The sequence below is a fragment of the Panthera onca genome, chromosome C2 (genome assembly GCF_046562875.1).
Source record: "Panthera onca isolate mPanOnc1 chromosome C2, mPanOnc1 haplotype 2, whole genome shotgun sequence".
NCBI lineage: Eukaryota > Metazoa > Chordata > Mammalia > Carnivora > Felidae > Panthera > Panthera onca.
In genome coordinates this window covers 138,306,265-138,330,259 of record NC_138347.1, presented here as the reverse complement: position 1 = coordinate 138,330,259, position 23,995 = coordinate 138,306,265, and the positions used below count along the sequence as shown (strand labels likewise).

Genomic DNA, 23,995 nt, shown 5'->3' with positions numbered 1-23,995 from the left:
TGCATGCCTTACTTTACATGCTTTTCTCTCCAAAATCAGTCCAGCAATGAGGTTTTTAATATGATTAATTCTTACGTTCTGAGGCTGGACTCATTAATGTCAAACATGTGGCGTAGGGAAGGTTTTCACTGACATCTCATATTTTTAGTTGGCCAGCCAATTGTTCCAACATACTCTAGGTGCCCAATTTTAATCATACAAGCTTTTGTTTCATTTCTGTCCATTTTGTGACTCAATCAGTCAATAAAATCTCAGCTTTCTCTTTCCGTTAGTCCCGTTCAGTTTGATCCTTAGTCGTGGTATTTTCTGATCTGTGACACTAATTTTGTTTGGTTGTTTTGTTTCAACTTTTTGTATTTCTTTTATCATTCTTTGTCTGGAGTCTTCCAGAACACATGTTTTTTGTGTGGGTTGCAAATATATGCAGAGCTCTTGTTCTGTCCCTTTTGGTTTCCCTTCTACCCTGCTTTATCTGTGATGTACATTTGTGCTCTTGGTATTATGGATGTCTTTGAGGAACAGCCAGCTTTCCTAAGCTTGCCTCTTGAGATACGCCCTGCCATTTCCTTTAGCAGATTAAAACCTGCTCATTTGAAATATCTCATTACTGAAATAATCACTTTTAATTTACCAATTGTACAGCCTTTACCTTTCCGGAAACATAATGAATAATATAATTTGCTCCATGCCAATCAAATTTGGATCCCATGTGCCAGAAATGTAGGGTGTAACTCATAGACTCTATTCATAGAGGTTCTCTGAACATACAACTTTTTGAAAATAAAAATAACATGTTTTGAAGAAGATTACCTTGCCATATTCTTATGTTATCAGGGAAGGACTTCAGCTATTTTGTGACAGTATAATACTCTGAAATGTGATGGGAAACTCTGAGTTTTTTGTAAGCAGTTCTGCTATGCTCATATCCAGAGTTGGAATTTATCAATCAGTCGAGACCCTGCCCAGCCAGACTAGCTAAATGAAACTGTAGCCAAGGATAATCGAAAATGGAAGACAAAATTAAAAATAAAACGGCGGCAGACGATCCAAAATATCTACTTGGTTTTGCAGCAGCGGCCATTAAAGAAAGGCTGTCCATACAGCATGGCTGTCTATGGGGAATAAGAAATAGAAAATTATGAGCTGGTGTATAGGAATAGAAAAGAAAGGAATTGTGTAGCACTCATGATTTGGCTAGGGGGATTTGAGAGAAAGAGCCAACTAAAGTTTTGGCTAGACTAATTGGATTCTTCAGCTACAAGCAAGACTGCCATAAACAATTATTATCAAGATTTCCCCAGTGCCTATGTGCCATCTGAAACTGTCTGCCTGGAATCGTTGGGGAAAATGTAGCAAATGGACAAGAAAGCTACTCATAAAATTAAGTGGCCTTGATTCCAATGCATGTGAATACCGGAACATGCGACATTTTGGTTAAAAAAATAAATAAATAAAAGTGTCAGTCATGTCTGATGTTGTTAGTTAAACATCACACATGGCTCGCTACTAAAAATTAAAAAAAAAAAAAAAGTAGGTTTCAACCTGTATAAAAATATGGAGCGAAGACCAAAGTAAGGCCAACCAACATCCAGTTAAAAGCTGGTTTGCTTTTGTTAATATATGGTAATATTAACCAATTGTACTGTTTTTACTTGATGGTTCAGAAAAATATTCCATTTTATTAAACAAGAGAAAACTCGTATTCCAAAGGGGAAGCTGAAGAGAATCGGGATGGAAAAAGGCATGTGCTCTTTCTCTTGCTATTGCTTTCATTTTATCTTTATTTAAAGGGCTTGGGATCATATTTACTTTTATTAAAACTTACCCAGGGCATTCACAACAGTGGGCAACCAATAAATATTTGATGAATGTTTGTGAGAGAGAGAATGAACGTGCCGGGACATAGATCCGAGAGGACAGAGAAGTGAGGGGCAGTAAGAGAGAAGAGGTGACTGAGCAGGGAAGTAATTGAGAACACAGATAAGAAGGGGAAGACTTGAATCAGAGTGACCGAAAATAATAGTAAATGTTTCCATGCTGGATTCTAAGTCGGCTGTTGTAGACACAGGGCTTGTCTCTGTCTCATGCAATACTTTGTCAGATACTGTCATGCTTTTAATTACTTACTTTCCAATTTGAAAGACAGAAATATTTCTGTGGGTTACCGTCAGCTCTTCAAAGAGTTGGTGTTTCCATATAGGGCATCTTTTCGGGTAGTTTCTATGTTGTTTTAGTAACATTTCTGTCTAGGTCCAGTGGGCCATCTGCGTATCTGATTTGGATATGATTCCTTAGAGTATTGCTTCTTCCTAACACCTCCTGTCCGCTTCCTTCCTCCCTTCCTCCCTTCCCTTTTTATTTCTCTGTCTCTTTTTAATACTGTTTCCTATGCCTACCACCACAATGCTCATACATCAATAACAGGCATCAGCGAATACTTCACATTCTTCATAGGGATAAACCAAATAGTAGTAATGAAATTAAATACAGTTTGCCACTTCCCTTTACTCTCTTTGGATTAGTTTTCAGAGAAACAGTGTCTTACTTATGCATTCACTCAAGTACACTTCAATGCCCATGATTTTCAAAGCACTTCATTAGGTGTCATGGAAAAAAATTAACGTAACACAGACATCAACACCCCCCTTCGAAAACCTTTTTAGCCAGAGCCGAATAACTCTACTAGTAAACAGAAAGTAAGACCCAACATAATGATTAATGAATCAAACAATAACTTTAATAAAATCAAATTTCACAAAATACTGTGTAGCAATTTATTTCCTATCATTTAAATAAAATAATAATAAAACGGCAATAAGAATAGTTACTATAAATTTAGTATTTACTCTTAAATATTTCTGCACATAATCCTTAAATCTTGTGATTTAGGTGTTATTTTCCTTAATTCGTAGGAGAAGAAACTACATAGCTGTGAAGTTCCTTAGGACATGAAAACTTTGGACTTCGGATTTAGGTTTCAAATAACAAAGCCTGTTCTCATAAGCACTTAAAATACTCTGTGGAAGTTTGCAAAAGAGAAAATTGATTTGGGTGCTAAAAGGACAGGGGGAGGGAGAAGTGACATTTCAGCTAAACCTTGAAGGGCAGGGAGGAGTTAAATAAGCGATATGAATGTGAAAAAATTAAACAAGTATTTTCCTTATCTTAGTTATATGATGAAGCCACTCAGTGGTATGAATAGGCAAGAAAAGGTCGTAATGACATTGATAACATGGGAGACAGATAGTTAGCACTCGGAAGGCATAATGACTTCTGAAAATGATATGCAGGACAGATCAGAATCATTCAGGAAAATGCAGGGCCAATTTCAGAAGAGATGCTTCTTGCAGAATTTCTCTCCTCTCTCAGCAGGCATTCCTGCTCAAAGCAATTTGACTCATTCTGTTTTGTTCTTCCTTTGGGATTAATGTCCTTTCAAAAGCACAAAATAATCTCTACAATTTAAGGCAAACAGTCCCATGAATTTAAAAGGACTCACTCCAGTTCTCGTGTCTGTGATCAGAACCCCTTTGCAAGTTTCTTTTTAAAGTCAGGAGTTCTTTCATTTTCCACAGATCTTTCTGGGTTTACACTGATCATGTCAATCCACAGGCTTTCCACTCTCTGAGACACATCAACGAGGAAGAATAGCTATAAGGAAGCTGCATGTTCCCAAGGTGTTCAGTGACATCTGAGATGTGAGGGGGTCTCAACAGAACATCTTAACTATGTCAACAGTCACTGTTGCAGAAAGCCAAACCCTGGAAATCTCCTACTTACTGAGAAGCAGGTACAGATCTCCAGTTGTCCTCATAACCTGGGCAAGCTTTGGCAGAAAAGTCAAATGGCCCTTCTTAACCCTCTCACCAGATTCTAACCCAGAGAGGGCTGAACTGTTCACCAAATGGCTTGGTATAAGGACACCCATGAGTGTGATTTCACTACCCATCTTCCCATGCTTGCAAAGCATTTCCATGTATCTTTGAACCTGACTGATAATAGTAGAGTTTAGGATGCCCTAATGTCATCGTGTTTAAGTCATTTTGAGTATTATGTTGGGGGGAGCAAACTTTGACCAAGTGGATGAGATACCATCGTGTCGTGCTGGAAGGATTCTGAGGCCTACTAGATACATGATTAATTGGTAACTATGTCTTGAGTACTAGAAAAGAAAGCAGTATCATGGATTTGTATCCTTGGCTTATGGGGACAATGGATAGAATATGATCTTTACCAAGAGCAGGAATATTGAAATCAATCAATCTCTGTTTGTCTTCCTACTCTGAATTAGCTGCTGCAAAGTACTTAATTTCATACAGCCTCAGTTTCACTAATACAATTATTAAATTATTGAATTAACAGATTGTGAAAATTAAAATCCTACCTGTATATAAAGCACTGAAAAATTGAGAGTGGTTATTATTATTATTTTAATGTTTATTATTGTTTGAAATTGAATAATTGACTGTATGTAGGCCACCACAAACCAGCAGAGTACAATTAAATTACTGGTATATTTTTTCCTAATTGCTAAATTAAATATTTCTCTTCAAAATTCATTTAGGCCTATGCTATCTGGATATTCAAATTCTCATTCTTCTAGTAAGAAGATGAGCTTCTAGTAAATCCGTGGTCAAAGAAAAATCAGAGACAATTTCTTTGATGCCATACCTACATCTGTCGGTTCTGGCTTGAGTCTGAGTTGACTCAAACCACTAGGTATTGGTAGCATAAATCAAGATGTGTATGTACCTCAAGGCAAGTGAGTAACTATGTATTTTAGGCTGCAGTTCACAGGAAGGTGAGACGTTGATCATGGCGGCCAGAAAAAACCTGTGGTGTTCTCCTCTTTACTTTGGTCTCCATTCTTGGACTTTTGGTCAGTGCCTGGTATTCTCTGAGTTCAAGGCCACTCCAGCAGACCCTCTCAAACTGACCCTTTAACGCCCATCATCTTTACCAACATGGCTCCCAGAAGTAACAGCTCCCACTGGTTGTTTCCCCTTCATTTTAGTTTTGTTTTAGTCCTCGTATTTAACTGCAGTGTTTTTATGATGTCTTTTATGTATCACAATACAGAGATCCCTTTTCATTATGTGTTGCATTTTGATGATGGCTCCATAACCTTGGTATGATGACTTTCTCCTCCCTGAGGCTATAAGCAGTTTCTGGGTTTTGTTTTGTTTTGTTTTTTCTGGATTTGTAAATCCTGTTTCTGCTCCTTCCTGGCTATTTGAATGTGAAAACAGGTCCTTTACTCAGAGGCAATTTCTGTTTCCATCAATATACCTTTTTCAGATTGGTGAGAATCACAACGTGGTAGGTTTTGAGAGGAAGAACAGTGTACTGTAATCAAAGAATATGGGCTTTGGAATCAGACATCTCTGGTTTCTAATACTTCTCGGCTGTACCACTTGAGGTGGTTTATCTTCAGTAAATGGATCCCACTAAGCCTCTGTTTCTTCACCTGTATAATGAGAACAAGGATATATTCACTGTTTACAAAAACAATGTATAGAAAAAAGAACCTAGAATATAATAAATGCTCAAGATAACAGGACTTCTTATAAAAATTTTTTTAAAAAATGGCTATGTGTATCTTACCACTTGCAGTCACTGATAAGTATTTTATTTTCTCTTCCATTTTAAAGCCAGGCATTTTCAGGACACCATAATTACTACAATTCCATTAGTAACTGATTTTACATCTTTTCCAAGAACTAAATGTTTCAGAATTAAAAGAAAATACAAAGTTAGGTTTGTTTTAAGCAAAACCTGCCAGAAGAAACAATCCCATTGAGGCCGAGACTAAACAGAGCACATGTCAACTCCACAGGGAATGTTCCTGAGGAAACTGAAATAAGAATTTCTTTTTGCTATTACAGAGTTTGTAAGAATGTTCACCAAAGCAATGGAAACCAGAACTCACAGTTCTAAACCTTAGAAGCTAATGGATACTACGAATGGAGTGTGCTAAGTGTAGGCTCCTTAAGACGGCCAAAATGTGATCATCGCTGTTTCTAATATATTTTATTTAATTAGGTGATGGTGACAGTGACATAGTCTCTTCCGTGGTTATTTCTAAATGTTACCCAATGCTAACTCCAGTTGCATTTCCTAGGAGTTTTGCGTCATGACTATTATGAAAGAAAATTCAATTGAAATGTGTGTGGGGGGTGGGGATCACAGTGAAACGTTGAATGAAAACATTCACAATCAAGTGAATGCTCTAGGAGATATTACTCTTAGGTTCAATAGAATTAATTAGGAGGGATGTAAATCTAACTTCGTCTTTGCTCTTCTGGACTGTGTAGATAGTGTGAAAAGGAGAACTAAACCCATAACAGGTTAATTCAAACAGAAAAAGTGGGATATCTTTGGGTAAATGTATCTGGTTGGTTCATTCAGATGGCTGTAACAGAACAGACTGGGTGGCTTATAATCAACAGACGTTTATTCCTCACAGTTCCGGAAGCCGGGAAGTCCAAGATCAAAGCTCAGATGGATTCAGTATCTGACAAGGCCTACTTTTTGATTCTAAGGCGTCTCCCACACACCTGGAAGGGGCGGGGATCTTTCTGGGGCCTCTTTCATAAAGATACTAATGCCATTCTTGAGGGCTCCACCCTCAGGACCGAATCGCCGCCCAAAGGTCCACCTCTAAATATCATCAGGTTGGGAGCTGGGTTTCTAATTTATGGTGGGCACAAACGTTCAGTCTATTGGATTATGGTATCTGGTAGACTCAGTATATGCATAATATGCAATATACTGGATTATAAGCACCAGTGGAGCACGAAACTGAAATTGCTTCTTCAATAATCCAGTGCCTTACAAATGAGTCCCTCTCAGGATACACTGATTTGAGTTGCCTTGGCAAAGTTTAATTGAAATCAGTTTTTTGTGTATAGAATTTGTTTTTCTCTGTTGTACATCATCAAAAGAAATGGCAATATCTGAATAAAATGTGGCTATAATGGCTTAGACTCTGGGAACAGAATTTTTGGTGTCAAAATTTGGCCTCACACGTTACTAAGGCTGTGACCTTGAGCAATTGTCTTAGCCTCATCATTATTCCTTTTTTTTTTTTAACTCACAAGGCTATGAAAGGACAAAAGGGGATACACTGTGTAGAGTACTCAGCACAGTGCCCCATGTGTAGGAGCTGAAATGTAATTGCTTTTAGGTTGATGGAGGAAAGGGGAGTTGTTTAAAAGATAGAAAAAATTCACACTTAAAAAATGAAATCCATGGTTAAGCAACTTAGGTAGAGAAGAAATGCTAATGAAATTAGGTTATAAACAGATTAGAGCATTTTATGCTTGGACCATGAATTTAGTTTTTTTAAAGAAAAAAATCAACAATGGAAGTTTAATTGGACTAAAAACATACGATAAAATGTTCCTTACCTTTTATCAAAAAACACCAATAAACTCTGTTTAGTTCCCATTTCTGTTCTAGTTTTTCCAGGAAGTTGCTGGTGAGTTTGCCTCTGGGCAGGTGCGTTCTCTCCCTTCTGTCTAGCAATTTCGCCAGTCCTACTCCGTCTTCCTCGATGGGCTAAAGATGGTCGAGGCTCAGGCTTAGACCCGGCCTCTTCTACACTTTCCTAAGGAAATCTTTTCCATGTCCATGACTTAATTTCCTGACTAATCCAGTGGTTGCTCAGAGTGAAATCCACTTAAAACCTGCTTCTAAGCAGTAGTCCCTCTTATCCAATGCTACTTTTCCACTTCTGCTTCAGGCTCATTATGGCAAAAATTTCCTCAAGTCAACTTAATAGCTTCACCATTTGCATAGTAAAAACACTACTTAAGATAAATGAAGGTGGTGTGCAATTCTTATTTAACTCATTTTTTCAAATGTTTACTTATTTTTGAGAGAGAGAGAGAGAGAGAGAGAGAGAGGAAGTGCATGCACACACAGGCACGTGGAGAGCAGGGGAAGGGCAGAGACAGGGAGACAGAGTATCCCAAGCAGCCTCCATGCTGTCAATGCAGAGCCTGATGTGGGACTCGAACTCACAAACTGTGAGCTCATGACCTGAGCCGAAACCAAGAGTCACACACTTAACCAACTGAGCCACCCCGGCACCTCTTATTTAACTCATTTTGATGGTACTGGGAGAACACACTAAACCGTTTAAGCTCAGGAGATGTTTCATTAATACCACATTGATTACCTATGCACATTGGCTAGAGCTGGGACATGTTACATATAAACGTAACACAATTATGTCATGTGGGAAAAAAACAAAAACAAAGGGAAAAAACAAAAACAGGAGGGAAGATATTTATCAGGCTTTGGAGGAACACATGCCCAGCACCATTGGCATAGCAAATTTCATGCAGGCAAGTCCCAGTTGAAAGTCACAGATCGTGGAAAAGCAATGCCAAGTAACAAGACTTCGGCATCATTTTTTTTTCCCTCTCTAGAGTGAGATGACTAAAGCCTAGACATTATGAGCAAAATTACCCTGAGAGACAGATGTAGCTAGGCAGGTTTAGCTGCCTACATTAGCTGGATTTCCGCACTTGGCTATTAGTGAAACTGCATTGTGAGACACTTTGTTTCATGAAATAAAAGCTTTGTGATAGCACTCTCAAAGATTATCAGATATTAATAAACATTCATTTGCCCCAGGACTGACCCTTTTTGCATCCTCGGTTTGAAGATGTGGTATCATTTTTATCCAAAGCACTCATTATTCATTACTATTGATTTCAGCATTAAACATTTTTTTAAATTAGGTTTCCCTTTGAGTACTATCATCATTGATCACACATGAAGATTCATATTGGCTGTTGTCTTCTCCAGGAGTGGACAAGTAATCCTTTCTGGTATGATTGCAACAGTGTCTGCCTTCTGACAGTGCCCACATTTGGCTCTTGGAAAGTTCTCCCTAATTGCAGAAGGAGAAGAAATGAGGACAAAGCAAGACTTTCTCTCTTATCAGCAATGCATTCTGAAACAGACTATACCAGGCAACTTATCTGTAAATTACTCATCACTCAAAAATGTCGGCATTTCACTGTAGCTGCAATGCCAATAGAACCTTCTGTGATAAAAGAAATACTTTCTAATTGCCATATACAACATGGTAGTCTCTATCCTCATGTGACTTTTGAGCGTTTAGATGTGGCTAGTGTGACTGAGAAAACTGAATTTTTAATTTTACTAATTTTTAATTTAAAGTAGCCACACAGGGAGCACTGGGTGGCTCAGTCAGTTGAGCGTCTGATTCTTGATTTCAGCTCAGGTCATGATCTAAGTCAAAGGATCAAGCCCCACATCTGGCTCAGTGCTGAGCATGGATCCTGCTTAGGATTCTCTCTCTCTCTCTCTCTCTCTCTCTCTCTCTTTCTCTCTCTCTCTTTTTGTCTCTCTGCCCTTCTCCCCACTTGCATGCTTTTTTCCTCTCTCTCTCTCTCTCTCTCTCAAAATAAATATTTTAAAAATAAAAACATAACATAGCCATACACCCTAATGACTACCAAGTTGGACAGCTTGGTACCAGAGCATCTTTATTATTACTTATAATTTATTTTGTGAAATTAAATGTTGGGAAATTCCTTGTGAGGAATTGGTACTGAATTGAGAGGAATTTTTCAGGCAAAATCTTTTGACTTCTTGGGAGGAGGTACTTGTCCTGAGTTATGCACCCTTTGACAGAGGGGCTGAAATACAGGGTTAAAAGTCTAAATCTCCTAACTCTGGCATTCCTAACAAAATCTTCTCTAGTGTTTCCCAGGCACCAGAAATTGTCATGAAAGTTAGTTAAATAAATGTGAGATTCAACTTTTCTTCTAGTGAAGACTTGACTCATGATATTGGCAATGAGATAATAACTTTGTCTTTTTTTTTTTTTTTTTTTTTTTTAAATTTTGGTCATGGTGTTCACTGACAGTGACAGAGAAAACAATGTTAGCTAGTCCTTTGTAGGTTCCTTCCAAAACGAGTTTTGAGGTGACTTACTGGGATACTTAAATACCACACTTAAGATGAGTAAATGAAGAATTTGATAAAGGGAAAATACAGCTTGCTCACATGTGTTTTCTGTCATGGTTAAAGATGGAGTTCTGACCACTGACTTGGGCTAATGTTTCTGAATCAGTGTTTCCAGAGTGATGCTCCAGTTGCCCTGACTCATACCCCCATTCTCACCTCATTCCCCTCTGTGGTCAATCAAGAACAGGATGTGAGCTGAGAGCCACCATCCTGTGTGGCTTAGTGCTGCCACTTGCCTTGTGGATCCGAACTTGCTTTTAACATTTGAATTGACCTGCCAAGGACAAGTCACTTTAGGCCAATGAGGACCTTCATCCTGAGGGAGAAAGTGCTGGGTCAACTTTCCCAAACCTAGTAGGTAAATCAACAATGTAAACGGACGAAATGAAGGCAATAAAAGAACAATGGTGACCAAATCACACTAAATTCATATTTTATTTCAAAATAAGTTTCTAGTTTTATCATTCACTTGGGAACCATATTTAAACAAAGATCAAAACTGAGTGGGAGTTGGGATCACTGTGTAAGGAAACATAGTAAACATACAGTTTTCTAGCCAGAAAGTTGAAAAATCATCACAACATTGTATTACCCAGCCAACAAGCTTGAGTATTTGAGAGGCAGTAACACAAAGGAATACAACAAACACATATTTATTTTTCTGATTTGGCAAGTAGATGTTAAAGAATGCAAACTTGAGGGCTTTTGAAACATATTTGATATGATATGCATGGCCTTCTGGATTCTTTCTCAAATACAGGGCAGTGCCAGGATGTTCCCATGGTAGATAAATATCTGTGATAAATACTGAATATTCCCTTATCATAGCCTTTACAAGGAATGTAAATCAAAGGCTTGATTTTTTTTTTTTTTGAGTAGCAATAAAAAATTCAAGATTTCTCATTTTAATGCATTACGTCCAGTTGCTAAGGAGCTGGCTTGCCTTATATGGCAAAACTGACTTTGTAGAGTGTTTTTGTTGTTGTTGTTGTTGTTATTTTGTTTGTTTTTGTGGTTGTTTTAACTTAAAAGCTGTTTGCATCAGTGCTTTGAAAATTGTTCAGGTCCCTACTACTCACAACAAATTCCATTTCTTACCCGTGTGACTTTAGGTAAGATACTTTGCTTCCTGGAGCTTTGGCTTTTGAGTTTGTAAATTGAGTATTGTAATAGATACATAGAAGAATTGTTGTGCATTTTATTCTTTTTTTTATATTGTTATTTTTTTAAGTTTTTATTTAAATTCCAGTTAACGTACAGTGTAATGCTAGTTTCAGGTGTACAATTTAGTGATTCAACACTTCATTCAACACCTGGTGCTCATCACAAGTGCTTCCTTAATCCCCGTCACCTGTTTAACCCATTCCCCTCACCCACCTCCCGTCTGGTAAACATCAGTTTGTTGTTGGGCATTTTAAAGGAATTAACGGAGAGCCGAGCTACTCCATGCAATTACTCAATAGGTTTATAAAATGTAGCTATTATATTCTCTACCGTTGCTCACTCCCGCCCACCTGGCTGGCAGATTTCACTAACCACAGCACTCCATGGCCAGTGTTTTGTGTCAAATCAAATTTTACCTTTATGCCACAATCCATCATTTGTGTTCCAGTTCATGTTCTTGGGATCAGATGTAAATTTCTTGCCTACGGTCACATAGGTCACATAGACCCCAGAATTCCTAGTGCACCTTTCCATTCCCTCCTGCGATGGATGGAATAGTGTTTCATGTGTATGAAAGTAGTTGCTTCACAAGTAACTACTTAGGACTTGGTATCATATAAAATGCTCTTGATGTTTCCCTGTTAGGTATGAACATTCTGAGTGGTTTAGTAGTTTAATCATAGGTCACTATTGAAATATATATATATATATACACACACACACACACACACATACATATACATATATATACACATATACTATAGTTAAGTGTGTATATATATATACACATACATATAATTATTTAATACAAAAATTAATATGCATATATTTAATAAATAAAAGTATATAATTAAATTTGTATATACACGTGTGTGTGTATATATACACATATATATAAGGAAATAAGGAAATAGATACTATAGAAATTATTTATCCTATCAGGAAATCAGTTCTGAAGCATACACTATTTTGAATATTTAATAGCATCAGCCCTTGATTATTTTGAACTTTGGTTTTATCATTTGGAGAAATGAAAGATTAACTAGTAGGTTAAGCTGTCAGGCAGAACATCTGTGATTGATAAACCCTGAATGGATTAAATGCAGAAGTTCAAGGTTAAAGTCTTATATTACAGAAAGAACACTGAGCACTCTGATGGAGCATTTCAGAATATTGATTGACAAAGTATCCTCTTGTGAAGACTTTCTTTCTGCAGGGATCAAAATAAACAAAGTGAAGGATAGGAACATGCTTTTAAAATTGTCTTGATTGACTGCTTTCAGAGACCCCGGTTTGTGTCTTCAGGAACTTGGAAAGTTCCTTTGCAATTTATTAGGTTCATTAAAACATATATGCCTCACCCAGTGAGCACCAATATCGGGCAGGCATTGTGCTAGGCAAGGTATATATGTTGTCTCTAATATGATAAGCTTCAAGTAGCAACCAGTGTCTTAGAATTCCTCTGTTTCTGTATGAATTATTAAAACAGACATTTCCAAATTTATATTTTCATTTGATTTTCAAAAATGCAAACATTTGAGGTGCACATGTATTACTCTGCCACATAATCTTTATTAAAAATACTCTGATTGGGAATGCAAACTGATGTGGCCACTCTGGAAACCAGTATGGAGGTTCCTCAAAAAACTAAAAATAGAACTACCCTACAACCCAGCAATTGCACTACTAGGCATTTATCCACAGGATACAGGTGTGCTGTTTCTAAGGGACACATGCACCCCCATGTTTATAGCAGCACTATCAACAACAGCCACAGTATGGAAAGAGTCCAAATGCCCATCGATGAATGAATGGATAAAGAAGATGGGGTATAATTATAAAATGGAGTATGACTCGGCAATCAAAAAGAATGAAATCTTGCCATTTGCAACTACATGGATGGAACTAGAGGGTATTATGCTAAGTGAAATTAATCAGAGAAAGACAAATATCATATGACTTCAGTCATATGAGGACTTTAAGAGACAAAACAGATGAACATAAGGGAAGCGAAACAAAAATAATATAAAAACAGGGAGGGGCATAACAGAAGAGACTCATAAATATGGAGAACAAACTGAGGGTTACTGGAGGGGTTGTGGGAGGGGCGATGGGCTAAATGGGCAAGGAGCACTAAGAATCTACTCCTGAAATCATTGTAGCACTATATGCTAACTAATTTGGGTGTAAATTTTAAAAAATAAAAAATTAAATTAAAAAAAATAAAAGAACTCAAACATTTCAGTTAAAAAATACTCTATTAACAAATAGGTCGGGGCGCCTGGGTGGCTCAGTCGGTTGAGCGTCTGACTTTGGCTCAGGTCACGATCTCGCGGTCTTTGACTTCGAGCCCCACGTCAGGCTCTGGGCTGATGGCTCAGAGCCTGGAGCCTGCTTCGGATTCTGTGTCTCCCTCTCTCTCTGCCCCTCCCCCGTTCATGCTCTGTCTCTCTCTGTCTCAAAAATAAATAAATGTTAAAAAAAAAAAAACAAATAGGTTACTTTAGTATTTTTTCAAATTCACAAGTTTGTACTTTTGTAAATATACAACTGTCTTGTGAATAGACCAAAGTGATATTTAGTGTTTGCTCTATAGTTCAATTCTAAATTCTAAATATAAACTAACAGAAATAAATATACAAAAGGCACAGAGGAAATTTTGTGAGCTTTAATGATTATCTTATTTACTTAATACTTTAATGTCTAACATTTGATACTCAATGATTTTTTTTAATTTTTTGACTTTAATGGTATATTAGAAATTTGGTATATAGAGAGATTAACTGCTCTGAATTCAGAATAATTTGTTCAGTTTAATTTGTTAAGCCTGTGTACGTTAAAATTTCCTAGGCTTTGATATATATGTTACTAGACATATATACACAGAGTTTCAAATAAAAAAGGCATGAACTTAACATTTTTTCAGTCTCTACTCATGGAGGTTTCAAAATGCTTTCCTCAAATTAAGAGTACCAATATTTCCAGAAGTGTGACATTCCAAGGAATGAAGTGACACTGTTGGTAAACAGTAACAACAAAGCTACTCTTTTTTTTTTTTTTTTAAGTATATGTATTTATTTTGAGATGGAGGGAGAGAGCACACTCAAGAGCGAGAGGGAGGGGCAGAGAGAGAGAGGGAGAGAGAAAAATCCCAAATGGATTTTTCAGCATTGGGCTCGAACCCATGAACCTTGAAATCATGACCTGAGCCAAAACCAAGAGTCAGACACTTAACCAACTGGGCCATCCAGGGGCCCCACGAAGCTAGTCTTTTTAACGTATAGAAATGCCTACAAATTCATTAGGTATTTTAATGCTTATTATTGTTAAGACAATTTCATAATAAGGAAAATAATAATAAACGTATATTTGTATCCTAAATGCAATAGTTTCTATTAAAAAAAATGAAGACATGAAATCGCTATCTTCTCAAGGAGAATATTTTAATCTGCTTTACAAATGAAATACATTTTATTTGCTGATTTTGATTTTGCGATATTGCAAATAATATTCTTGCTGCTGAGCCTGTACAGATTGGTGCAAGGACATATTTCAGGACTTAGCCAAATTTTAAAAGTAGAAATGTTAGTCACAGGGGTGCCTGGGTGGCTCAGTCGGTTAAGCATCTGACCTCGGCTTGGGTCATGATCTCACCGTCCATGAGTTAGAGCCCTGCATCGGGCTCTGTGCTGATAGCTCGGAGCCTGGAGCCTGCTTCAGATTCTGTGTCTCCCTCTCTCTCTGCCCCTCCCCCATTCATGCTCTGTCTCTCTCTGTCTCAAAAATAAATAAACATTAAAAAAAAATGTTAGTCACAGATCATTTTTAAGAGGTATCTTCAATTTTGTTCCTCAATATCAACACTATAGATTTAGAAGCACGAATCTATTTTAGAATAAAGCAAGTCTACATTTCACTTAGACTCACAAATAGTTATGCCCTGCTGTCCAAGTTCTTCTGGAAGTGGACTCGGAGACTTTATTGGGGAACATCTTCTGTGAGCAATGAGGCATGCAGGATTGGGCAGTGGGAAAAGTTGAACTGTGATGCAGTCACAACAGAGGCCTCCTTCTATCCTAGATGGTATGAGGAGGTCTGGAACTGAAATCAGAACTTCAAAGTTGTCTTGCCTTGAGGCAAAAGGGAGAAGGCCTGACACCTGTTTTAATCAATCCTTGCACTCTGGAGGAGTTTGAGCTTGGGTGAGGCAGCACCCAAGAATCTCAGGTGTGAGTCCTCAGCTCCCAGCGCTCCCAGCTCTCCCAGGAGCTGGGGAAGGGGGTGTGGAGGCACACCACAGCATCCACTACACCTGTGTTTGCATAGCCAATAGCCACAAGTATGCAGTCACATGCCCTCTGCTTTCCAACAGTCCTCTTGGTTTATTAAAACAGATAGGAGGAGATGGACTTAAATCGTTTGCCTAGGTTCCCTACATGTTATGACTCTTCCTTGATATTTTGTATCCCCTACTAAGGAAAACCCAGTGGCAACATTAAGAGAAGGTCTTGAATCCTTCCTCTCTCTTAAGCGTAAATGAAATACGCATCTTGGGGGAAGAGAGGTAGGAATTAACTTTACCAAGCAATCAACCAACTATGTGCCTCTTACTGTGCTGGATAAAATAAATAAGCTTCAACTGTCTCTTTAACCTTTTTGGATATCCTGAACTAGAGGGGGACTTATAATGAAATAATTACAAAATATGTTCCTGCTGAATTGCATTCTTGTAATTATAAGAATGGAATGTTTTGATGGAAGCTACATTAACAGCTAAGGAGTTTTCCAACTTATTTTTTTTCCCTAATTATATTATGTTAGTCCTTACCTAATTTCTGATATTTTTAAGCTCAAGCACGGTGATGGATGTAGATGAATACCTTTTGCAAAGCATGATGTGTCACTCAGATAAAAATCACATGAAGTTATTTATTAAAGCTCACTACTATTTGTGGACTTGTTAAACCATGTCACTGATATTCACCAAGGCATATTTTACGTTGAGTTTTCTGAAGAGGTGCTGACCAAAAATTTATTTTGGTTCTTTAACTTTTTATCGAAAGAGAAATTCTTAGCAATACTACACTCAAGACAGACCTATCACCAAAGTTTTATGGGTGCTCTAAGAAAGTTTAGACACCCGCACTCAGAATACTAACAGGTGGACAAGAAAACAAGTTTATGTTGTGCTTTGGTGACTGTAGACTTGTTATTTTTTTTGCTTTTATCTGTGTTTGTTTCAACATCTGCCCTCTATTTTCTGGCTTGTACTACTTTTTATTTTAATTGGTTTGCTGATTCAAACTTGCTGTGTTTGGCCTTGCTGTTGTTAAGCAATATTTTAAGAGGGAAGTGAAAAAGAGTGGGAAAAATACTGGTTTTGTTAATTTGGCTCCAGCTGGTTTTATACCTGGAAACAGGAGAGTTAATGGTTTTTTGGTATGGTTAATTAAATCTTGTGCTGATGGCTTCTGTTGTAGGTATTAAGTCACCCGCCTTGTTATTAAGTCATCCACTGGTCTAGTAGGGTTAGATTTGCCATCAGGGAATCATTTTTAGAATGTTTACCTTGTGTTCAGGTAACTGATTGAGGACAGGATGATGCTCGGTGTCCAGCTGACCAGAGAGTTGATTGTGAGATTAAAAAAAAAATTTTTTTTTCTATTTTATGTTTATTTATGTTTGAGACAGAGAGAGAGACAGAGGATGAGCAGGGTGGGGCGGAGAGAGAGGGAGACACAGAATCCGAAGCAGGCTCAAGGCTCTGAGCTGTCAGCACAGAGCCCGATGTGGGGCTTGAACTCACGAACTGTGAGATCGATCATGACCTGAGCTGAAGTTGGGGCTTAATGGACTGAGCCACTCAGGCACCCCGATTGTGAGATTTTTAAAGGTTATTCCTATGGGTCTCACTCTACTTTGTTTTGAAAACAAAATGGCAGGCAAGAAAGTGGTGCAGACATGGGCCTCTCCTGTCTCATCTGTCTCTTAGAGTTCTTTTCCGTGAGAAAGGAAAACTCACACTGTATTTTGTTTTCCTAATGCTTCTTGGATTTTCACCAGCAGGTTTTTACAGTCTGTTGCTTGCCTCTCAGATTAGAAGAATGCTGGCATATTTTAACGGTTTCCTAGGATTCAAACAGCCTTTAATTAACAGCAAATTGATGTTTTGGAATGTTACCAAAATATGGGAGACTGAACACTGGGATGTGCTTCTTTCCTTCCAGCTTCTGAGTGCACGGAGTCCTCTAACGGGGAGTGGGGGAGAGGGGTGAAGGTGCTCCTTTGCAAACAGCTGGTTGCCTACTAGTATGCAAAGCGTGTCTTTGTTGGCATGATATTCCCACTGCTTGCTCGTTGGTGGCCTTCTAAATTCCACCTACTCACGACTGGAAGGAGGCAGGTAGTCCTGGAATGCTCAAAGCTGCGGGGTGCTCAACAGTTCAGGGACTGCTTGGTTTGTAGCTGGGTTCACTTGTTTTAATCTTCCAGTTGCCAGGGCAGTAAGGTATGGCTGCCTGTCTTTGTGGTTAAGTTTCTTTTCCATGCCAAGTTCATGTTATCTTGCTGCCAGAGTTTTGGACATGCTGGAAAAGAGCAGTTCTGTAAAATAATCGCTTAGAATTGATGCATATTCTGAGCAGAAGTTAGTTTTCAAAGAGGGAGGGCATTGCAGTGGAGGGTGTTCCTTCTGAATCAAGGGGTTTCAGTGAAGGGTTTGTTGCTGATCCAACCCAGAGCTTTAGGCAGGAAAGGAAGGATAGATTGGGGAGCATGAAATGTTTGAAAGGGTAACTGTTACCTACACAACCACGTAGTTATATCTGAGGAGGGGAAGGGAGAAGTTCAGCTGGCTCCCTCCGCCTAATGGCAGATCTGCTCATTGGCCGGTTTCCAGTTGAGGTCACTACACTCCATGGCCTGTTTTTCTCCAGTAACCCACAAAGCTGTCCTTTTGGGCTCAAAGGACGCCTCAACGTTTTTTTGTTTTTTGTTGTTTTTTTTAACGTGCATCATGTCCCTGATGGCTCCCTTTGCTCTCCTCTCTGCAGGTGGTACATGCCAGAGCCCTGCTCTCCCAGCCCTGGTCCGTCCACCAGCCCCTCCTCTGCAACCTTCGCTGGATATCAAACCCTTTCTTCCTTTTCCTCTGGACACTGCTGCGGTCAACCTCTTCCCCAATTTTAATGCGGTAAGTCTCAAGGTCAAATTTGCATACGTCACCGTGGTAAGTGCCTGGGGTGCGTTTTTTGTTGTCGTTGGTTTTCTTTTTTGAGAGGGTTATTTTATTTTTTGAGCGAATGCTCATATACATTATTGTGTTACTTCTCAAAGGAGAGTTTGCTGCAGCGTCGTTTCAATACAATATTGGAGGCTATGGGGTTCCTTTTTATAGCTGAGCCTTTGGGATTTGTTATGAACAATAAATTCATTTGGCCACAAGGTTGTAACTTCGGTGCAGAACGGAAAGGGGAGAAGTTGACCCGATAGCCATAAGATTAGTCTTGATTTGCCAGGGGTGAGTCAGTCACTACTGTTGTCTTACTGTATCAACAACAGATAAAGTGAATTATATGAAAGCCACTAAGTAGCTGGCTGCCTGGTTACATAAGGTCTCCAGAACCAGGCTCCTTCAAGGGAAAATTAAAAGAGGTTTGATCTGGGGTGCCTGGGTGGCTCAGTTGGTTAAGCGTCCGACTTTGGCTCAGGTCATGATCTTGCAGCCGGTGAGTTCGGGTCCCTCATCGGGCTCTGTGCTGACTGCTCAGAGCCTGGAGCCTGCTTCAGATTCTGTGTCTCCCTCTCTCTCTCTGCTCCTCCCCCACTCACGCACTCTCTGTCTCTCAAAGATGAATAAATGTTTTAAAAAATATTAAAAAAAAGAGGTTTAATCTGATTGCATTGGTCTTGAGTTCATGTCTCCCCTTTAGTGTCTTTCTGGGTAACACTGACAATTCCATTATTTTGTTGGCATTTATCTAAATGAAAACCTAATGAATTTGTTATAGAGAACATTATAATTCAAGTAGATGTCTGAAAACATAAATATGTCCCTTCTATCTGGATCCTGCACTTTAATTTTCAAATCTGTTGCCACTTTTCTGATTGAATAAAGAGGACCCTGATAATCACAATAATGATACATTCCATTTGAAGAGCACTTTTTTCCTCCTTAAAACAACTCAGTGTTCTGGTAGTGGGAGTTTTTTGGTTTTTGTGTGTGTGCTTTTTCTTTCCTGCCTTGTCACAGTTGCTCAGTTAAGACTTTCTTAAATTGCTTTGTGTTTTGGACTTTGTCAGTGGCCTTCTCAACAAACTCAATGACTTACTTGCTTCTATTTTCACTCTTAGCATGTCTTTATAAGTTGACAGATTTCTCATATTCATCATCATCTCTTTTTGTACAAGCCGTGAGAGAGTATTGTGATGATGAAAATAGAAATAAGGGTTGAAAAGGTTAGAAACCAGAAAGTGACTTTTTTTTTTCCCCCTAATGTCATCTGATTCAGATTTCAGCAGTTTGTCATAATGCAGGTTTGAGCTTATCAATGACAATGACAGGATGTGTCAACACAACCAAAGCAAAGAGGATTAAGATGGGAGGTCACTGAATGCCCAGTGACCTAAATAATACAGATTTCTTGTTGTAACATCTTGTTCCCATGATGAAATTTTAAAAACTTTCCCACAATTAGATCATTCTCTTTCAAAAGACACAAGTGGGTCTTGTTTTCTTTAATAATACTTCATCGGGGGGACTTTGGTCATGCCAGTGAGAAGGTATAGTTATATGCTAGTCCTTGCTAAAGGGCAGGGGACAATCAGCATGATCACTTTGTTCTTTTAGGGGTGAGGGATTTTCCATGGAAATCTTACTTTGAAATTGATGGAGCATAAACGGAACTGCATAAAGATCATGTTTCCAAAGTAGAGGTTTCTAATCCAAGGCGTTTCAAGAATACTAGAGAAAAAAATTGCTCAGCATCAAATGCTCTGGTTTTTTAAGTGACCACACAGAAGTCCCCTGGGTTCCCTTTCTCTGTTCCTCTGTTAAGTGGCTTCCTGGCATAGTCTTGCTTCCCAGATACCCGGAGATGATCCATCAAGGTGCTTTACCTGGCCTCTGAGACCACTTGGCATCCTGTCAGTTCGGTCTCATGTCAGCTTTAGAGCAGTTGAGGTGAAGTTCCTGGAAGGCTGTAAAAAACTGGGCTTTAAACTTGCGATTTGCCAGTTGAGAAACATTAAAAGCAAAATGATTAATTTGATGGATGTAAGTATTGTTTGTCATAAAAAAAAATATGAGTGATATGCTCAGCTATTAGACACTGAGCAGTCTCTTTATCCTCTTGACTACTGTTTCCTCCTCTTTAAAGAGAGTGGACCTAATACTCTCTTCTTTTGGGGATTATTTCATTCAAATATTTGAGTTTTTGTGGCAAAGGAGGCATTGTATGATGGTCAAACTGGACCCTGCAACTAGACTGACTACATTCAAATCTCAAAGTTGCTACTTAACCATCAATACGACCTTGGGTAAGTGACATAACCCCATATATCTCAATATCTTCATCTGTAAAATAGGATTAAAAATTAACCTACTTCTTAGGCATGTGGTAATGCTTGTGTGGGTTAAATAATGGAGAACACCACTCGACCCACAGCAAGCACTATTTGAGGATACATAGTATGTTCATACATAGCCTGTAAACTCTTGTTGGTTTGAATGTGGCAGTTCATTGACTGATTGCAAAAGTTTGACTTGATTCTTTTTCCTCTATGATGAATTTTGACTTATGTTTGTATTTGCTCCATTTAAGGGGACCCTCTGTTGCTGCACACCTTAAGTTATTTCCTTTCAGTGCTAGTCAAGCAGCAGCCTAGCAAGGATTAAGCCACTCCTTGCTTCATACTGAGGAGAATGGTTGCAAAGCCCATAATCAGGTGGCTTTGGACTCAGAGTTAGTATAGAGCACTTCTATAACTAATAGCCTGACTTCTTGATTTTGTAGCAGGTGTGAATCTCAATCCATGAATTCAGGATGTATGAAGCATAATTTTTTTATGCAGCAAATTGATTTTATTCCTGAATCAAAAGCCCATTTTATAATGAAGGGAAATGCAATTTAATTCTGTTTCAGGGTGTGCTGTGGTTCTGGAATCTAACAGGCTATCCATCCAGCCCTTGGTGGGAAACTACCTCTGTTCACTAAGCTCTTTATCCACATAGGCATTCATAGATGGTCAGCACCTGTTTAGCATGGCTGTTTAGGCCCCCACCTTCCAACTTTGGACACACAAACTTTGCATGGCTGTTGGTGGTCCCTTCTGCCTAGATGTGCCAAATTACTCTTATCTCTTTGCCAAGAAAATGATGAACCATCTGCCACCCAACAACCTTCCCACATCTGACCTTCTCAAAACAAGTTCCTAAGAATCACAAACTGCCTGTTATATTCCTCTACTTAGGATGTGTGTATGGAATTATCTGTCTATTGGGAGTAGGGTGGGGCAGAATGGGGAAAGAAAAAAAATATGTGAAATAAAATCAGGAAAGCATAAATGGATATCTCTGATTATTATCCTTCCACAAGAGCATAAGCCACTGGGTTTGGACATTAGCCGAGAAGAATAATGAAACATCTGTAAAACTATGCACAGTTAAAAAGGAAAGGAAAACAGGTGTAGAATTTGATCTTAGATATGGATATGGAAGAGGCCATTCGATAAAACCATTAGGATCCCTTGGTCTACTCAAAGCCAACTTTTGAAGAATAGCAACAGAAACTTTTCTCTTGACCTGTTTTATCATGGATGTTTTACCATGGATGTTTCAGTAGCTTTGAGACAAGAGAGAGCTTTCCTTGAATTTTCCTCATGTACCCCCTCCCCTATACTGCCCCTCAGTCTCTTAAGACATTGGAGTCTCAGTGCTTAGGACCATTCTGATCCCAATGATAGTATTCTGCATCAGCATTTCTTGAAAGGAACCAATCCCAGAAGTAGGTAGGTGATGTTTAGGAAAAGAAATATTAGAAAGTGGTATGAGCTTGGTTCATTCTATCAGCTGCTATTTATTAAGCATCTACTATGTGGCAGGAATAGGGATAACAAAAATTATGTTATGACCTCTGCCATGAAGTAATTCAATGTATAAAGGATGCTAAGCAAGTAAATATTTGTATAAGTGTATAGAGTGCAAGGGCAGGATGGGAACAGGAATGGAAGGAAGACTGTGTGGTTGGCTTAGTGAGGGTTTGGTGAGAAAAATAGAAACTATTCAGGCAAACAGGAAGGGACTTAATATAAGGATTTAGATGATAACAAAGCCTTTGTAGGTGGTGGGCAGTAAAACAAAGATCAGGGAAGGCTGTTGTTGGCTCTCAATTTCTCTGCTTCCTTTCATGGAATCAGGAAGTTGCAGAAATACGAGATGCCCAGTAATCCCAGTTACTTTCATCCAGATGCCATGAAACACCTCTCTTTAGTGAGATCCATGCCTGAATACTGCTGGCAGACACCTGTGGGAATGTAACCTTCAGGTTTCCAGTCCTTGTGCTGTAAGAGGGAGAACAGAGGGGAGAAGACAGTGCTGAATTGCCAACAGACTTGACATGATGGCAGAATGGAAAGATTTATGCATCATCAGAAAACTGGAGCATGTCTGCAATCATGGGCAAGAAGCTAAATCCTTTGGAGCCTCCATGTCCTGTTCTGTAAAATGAGAATGACTAAATTTCTCTTAGGTTTGAGGGATAGCTGACTGTTAAAATGCTGGAGATTGATGCTGAGAAGTGGCTTGCATTATTTGGGATGTTGTTTAAAATGAGAGCTGCTCATTTAAAAATGCCTATATTCCTTGACAGTTTTCTCCTTGAGTCTCAGAGTTGCCCCTTTTCCTTTTCTCTAATGTATTTTCTTCATACACTGATCAGTGGTTTAGCAATAATGAACCTTCAACGTGTTGTTGAAACTGTGTAGCTTTGGGGGGATGTGTTACTGGGGACTGACTATAAACCTAATCCTGTGCTCCCCTTCCATGGCTGTGTTTCCTATTGGCATAAAGATTAAATGGGTAAACTGACATAATTCACCTGCAAGTGCCAGACTCTCAGTAAATATCGAGGTCTTTCAGGAGGTGCATGGAAAAGAGTAAGGTCACATAAAGGGCCAAAAGACATAAAGGTGGGCAAATAGGAGTAACTATTTTGTTTTCAGTTAGCTTGGGCTAATATTCTTTTGTTGTTGTTGTTGTTTTTCAGTAATCTCTACATCCATTATGGGGCTCAAACTCATGACCCCCTAGGTCAAGAGCCACATGCTCTTCCTACTGAGCCAGCCAGGTGGCCCACATTCTTTCACATTCAAAAAATGTCAATTAGTATAGAAATGTTGACTCTGTGTTCCTCCTCTGTATGATATGATTTCGTTATGGGAGAGGGAGCCAAGCAGAGAGGAGGAGCGAGGTAAAGAGAGATCAAATCTTACCATCCAGCTCTGTGCTGATTCTTCCTACTTCTCAAAAACAACTACCCTAGACACTTGAGTGTGGTGTTAGTTGGAGTTCAGAAGTGTTATCAGTGGTGGGGAGGGGGACAGGAAAGTGAAATGGATGTGATTTATAGCAGCATTTCTCATACTTTACAGTGCATGTGAATCACTGGGGGAATCATTTTAAAATACAGGTTCTGATTTAGTAGTTCCGGGTTGAGACCTTAGATTTTGAACATATGTGAATAGGGAAGGGGAGGGGAAGCCAGGGGAATGATTAAATACACTGGACAGTTCTTATACTCCTGGAGTGTATTTCTTCATTCATTCA

The 23,995-nt window shown here is 38.8% G+C and overlaps 1 protein-coding gene across 4 annotated transcripts in view; it reads left to right on the top strand.

Moving 5' to 3' along the window:
- ZNF385D (zinc finger protein 385D) overlaps window positions 1–23,995 on the top strand; it is an 889,595-nt gene that overhangs the window by 648,443 nt on the left and 217,157 nt on the right. For all 4 annotated transcript variants that reach the window (XM_060638563.3, XM_060638562.3, XM_060638564.3 and 1 more), the window contains one exon: window positions 18,225–18,364. In XM_060638563.3, coding sequence (XP_060494546.1) covers window positions 18,225–18,364 — 140 coding nt within the window. The remainder of the gene's footprint in view (window positions 1–18,224; window positions 18,365–23,995) is intronic.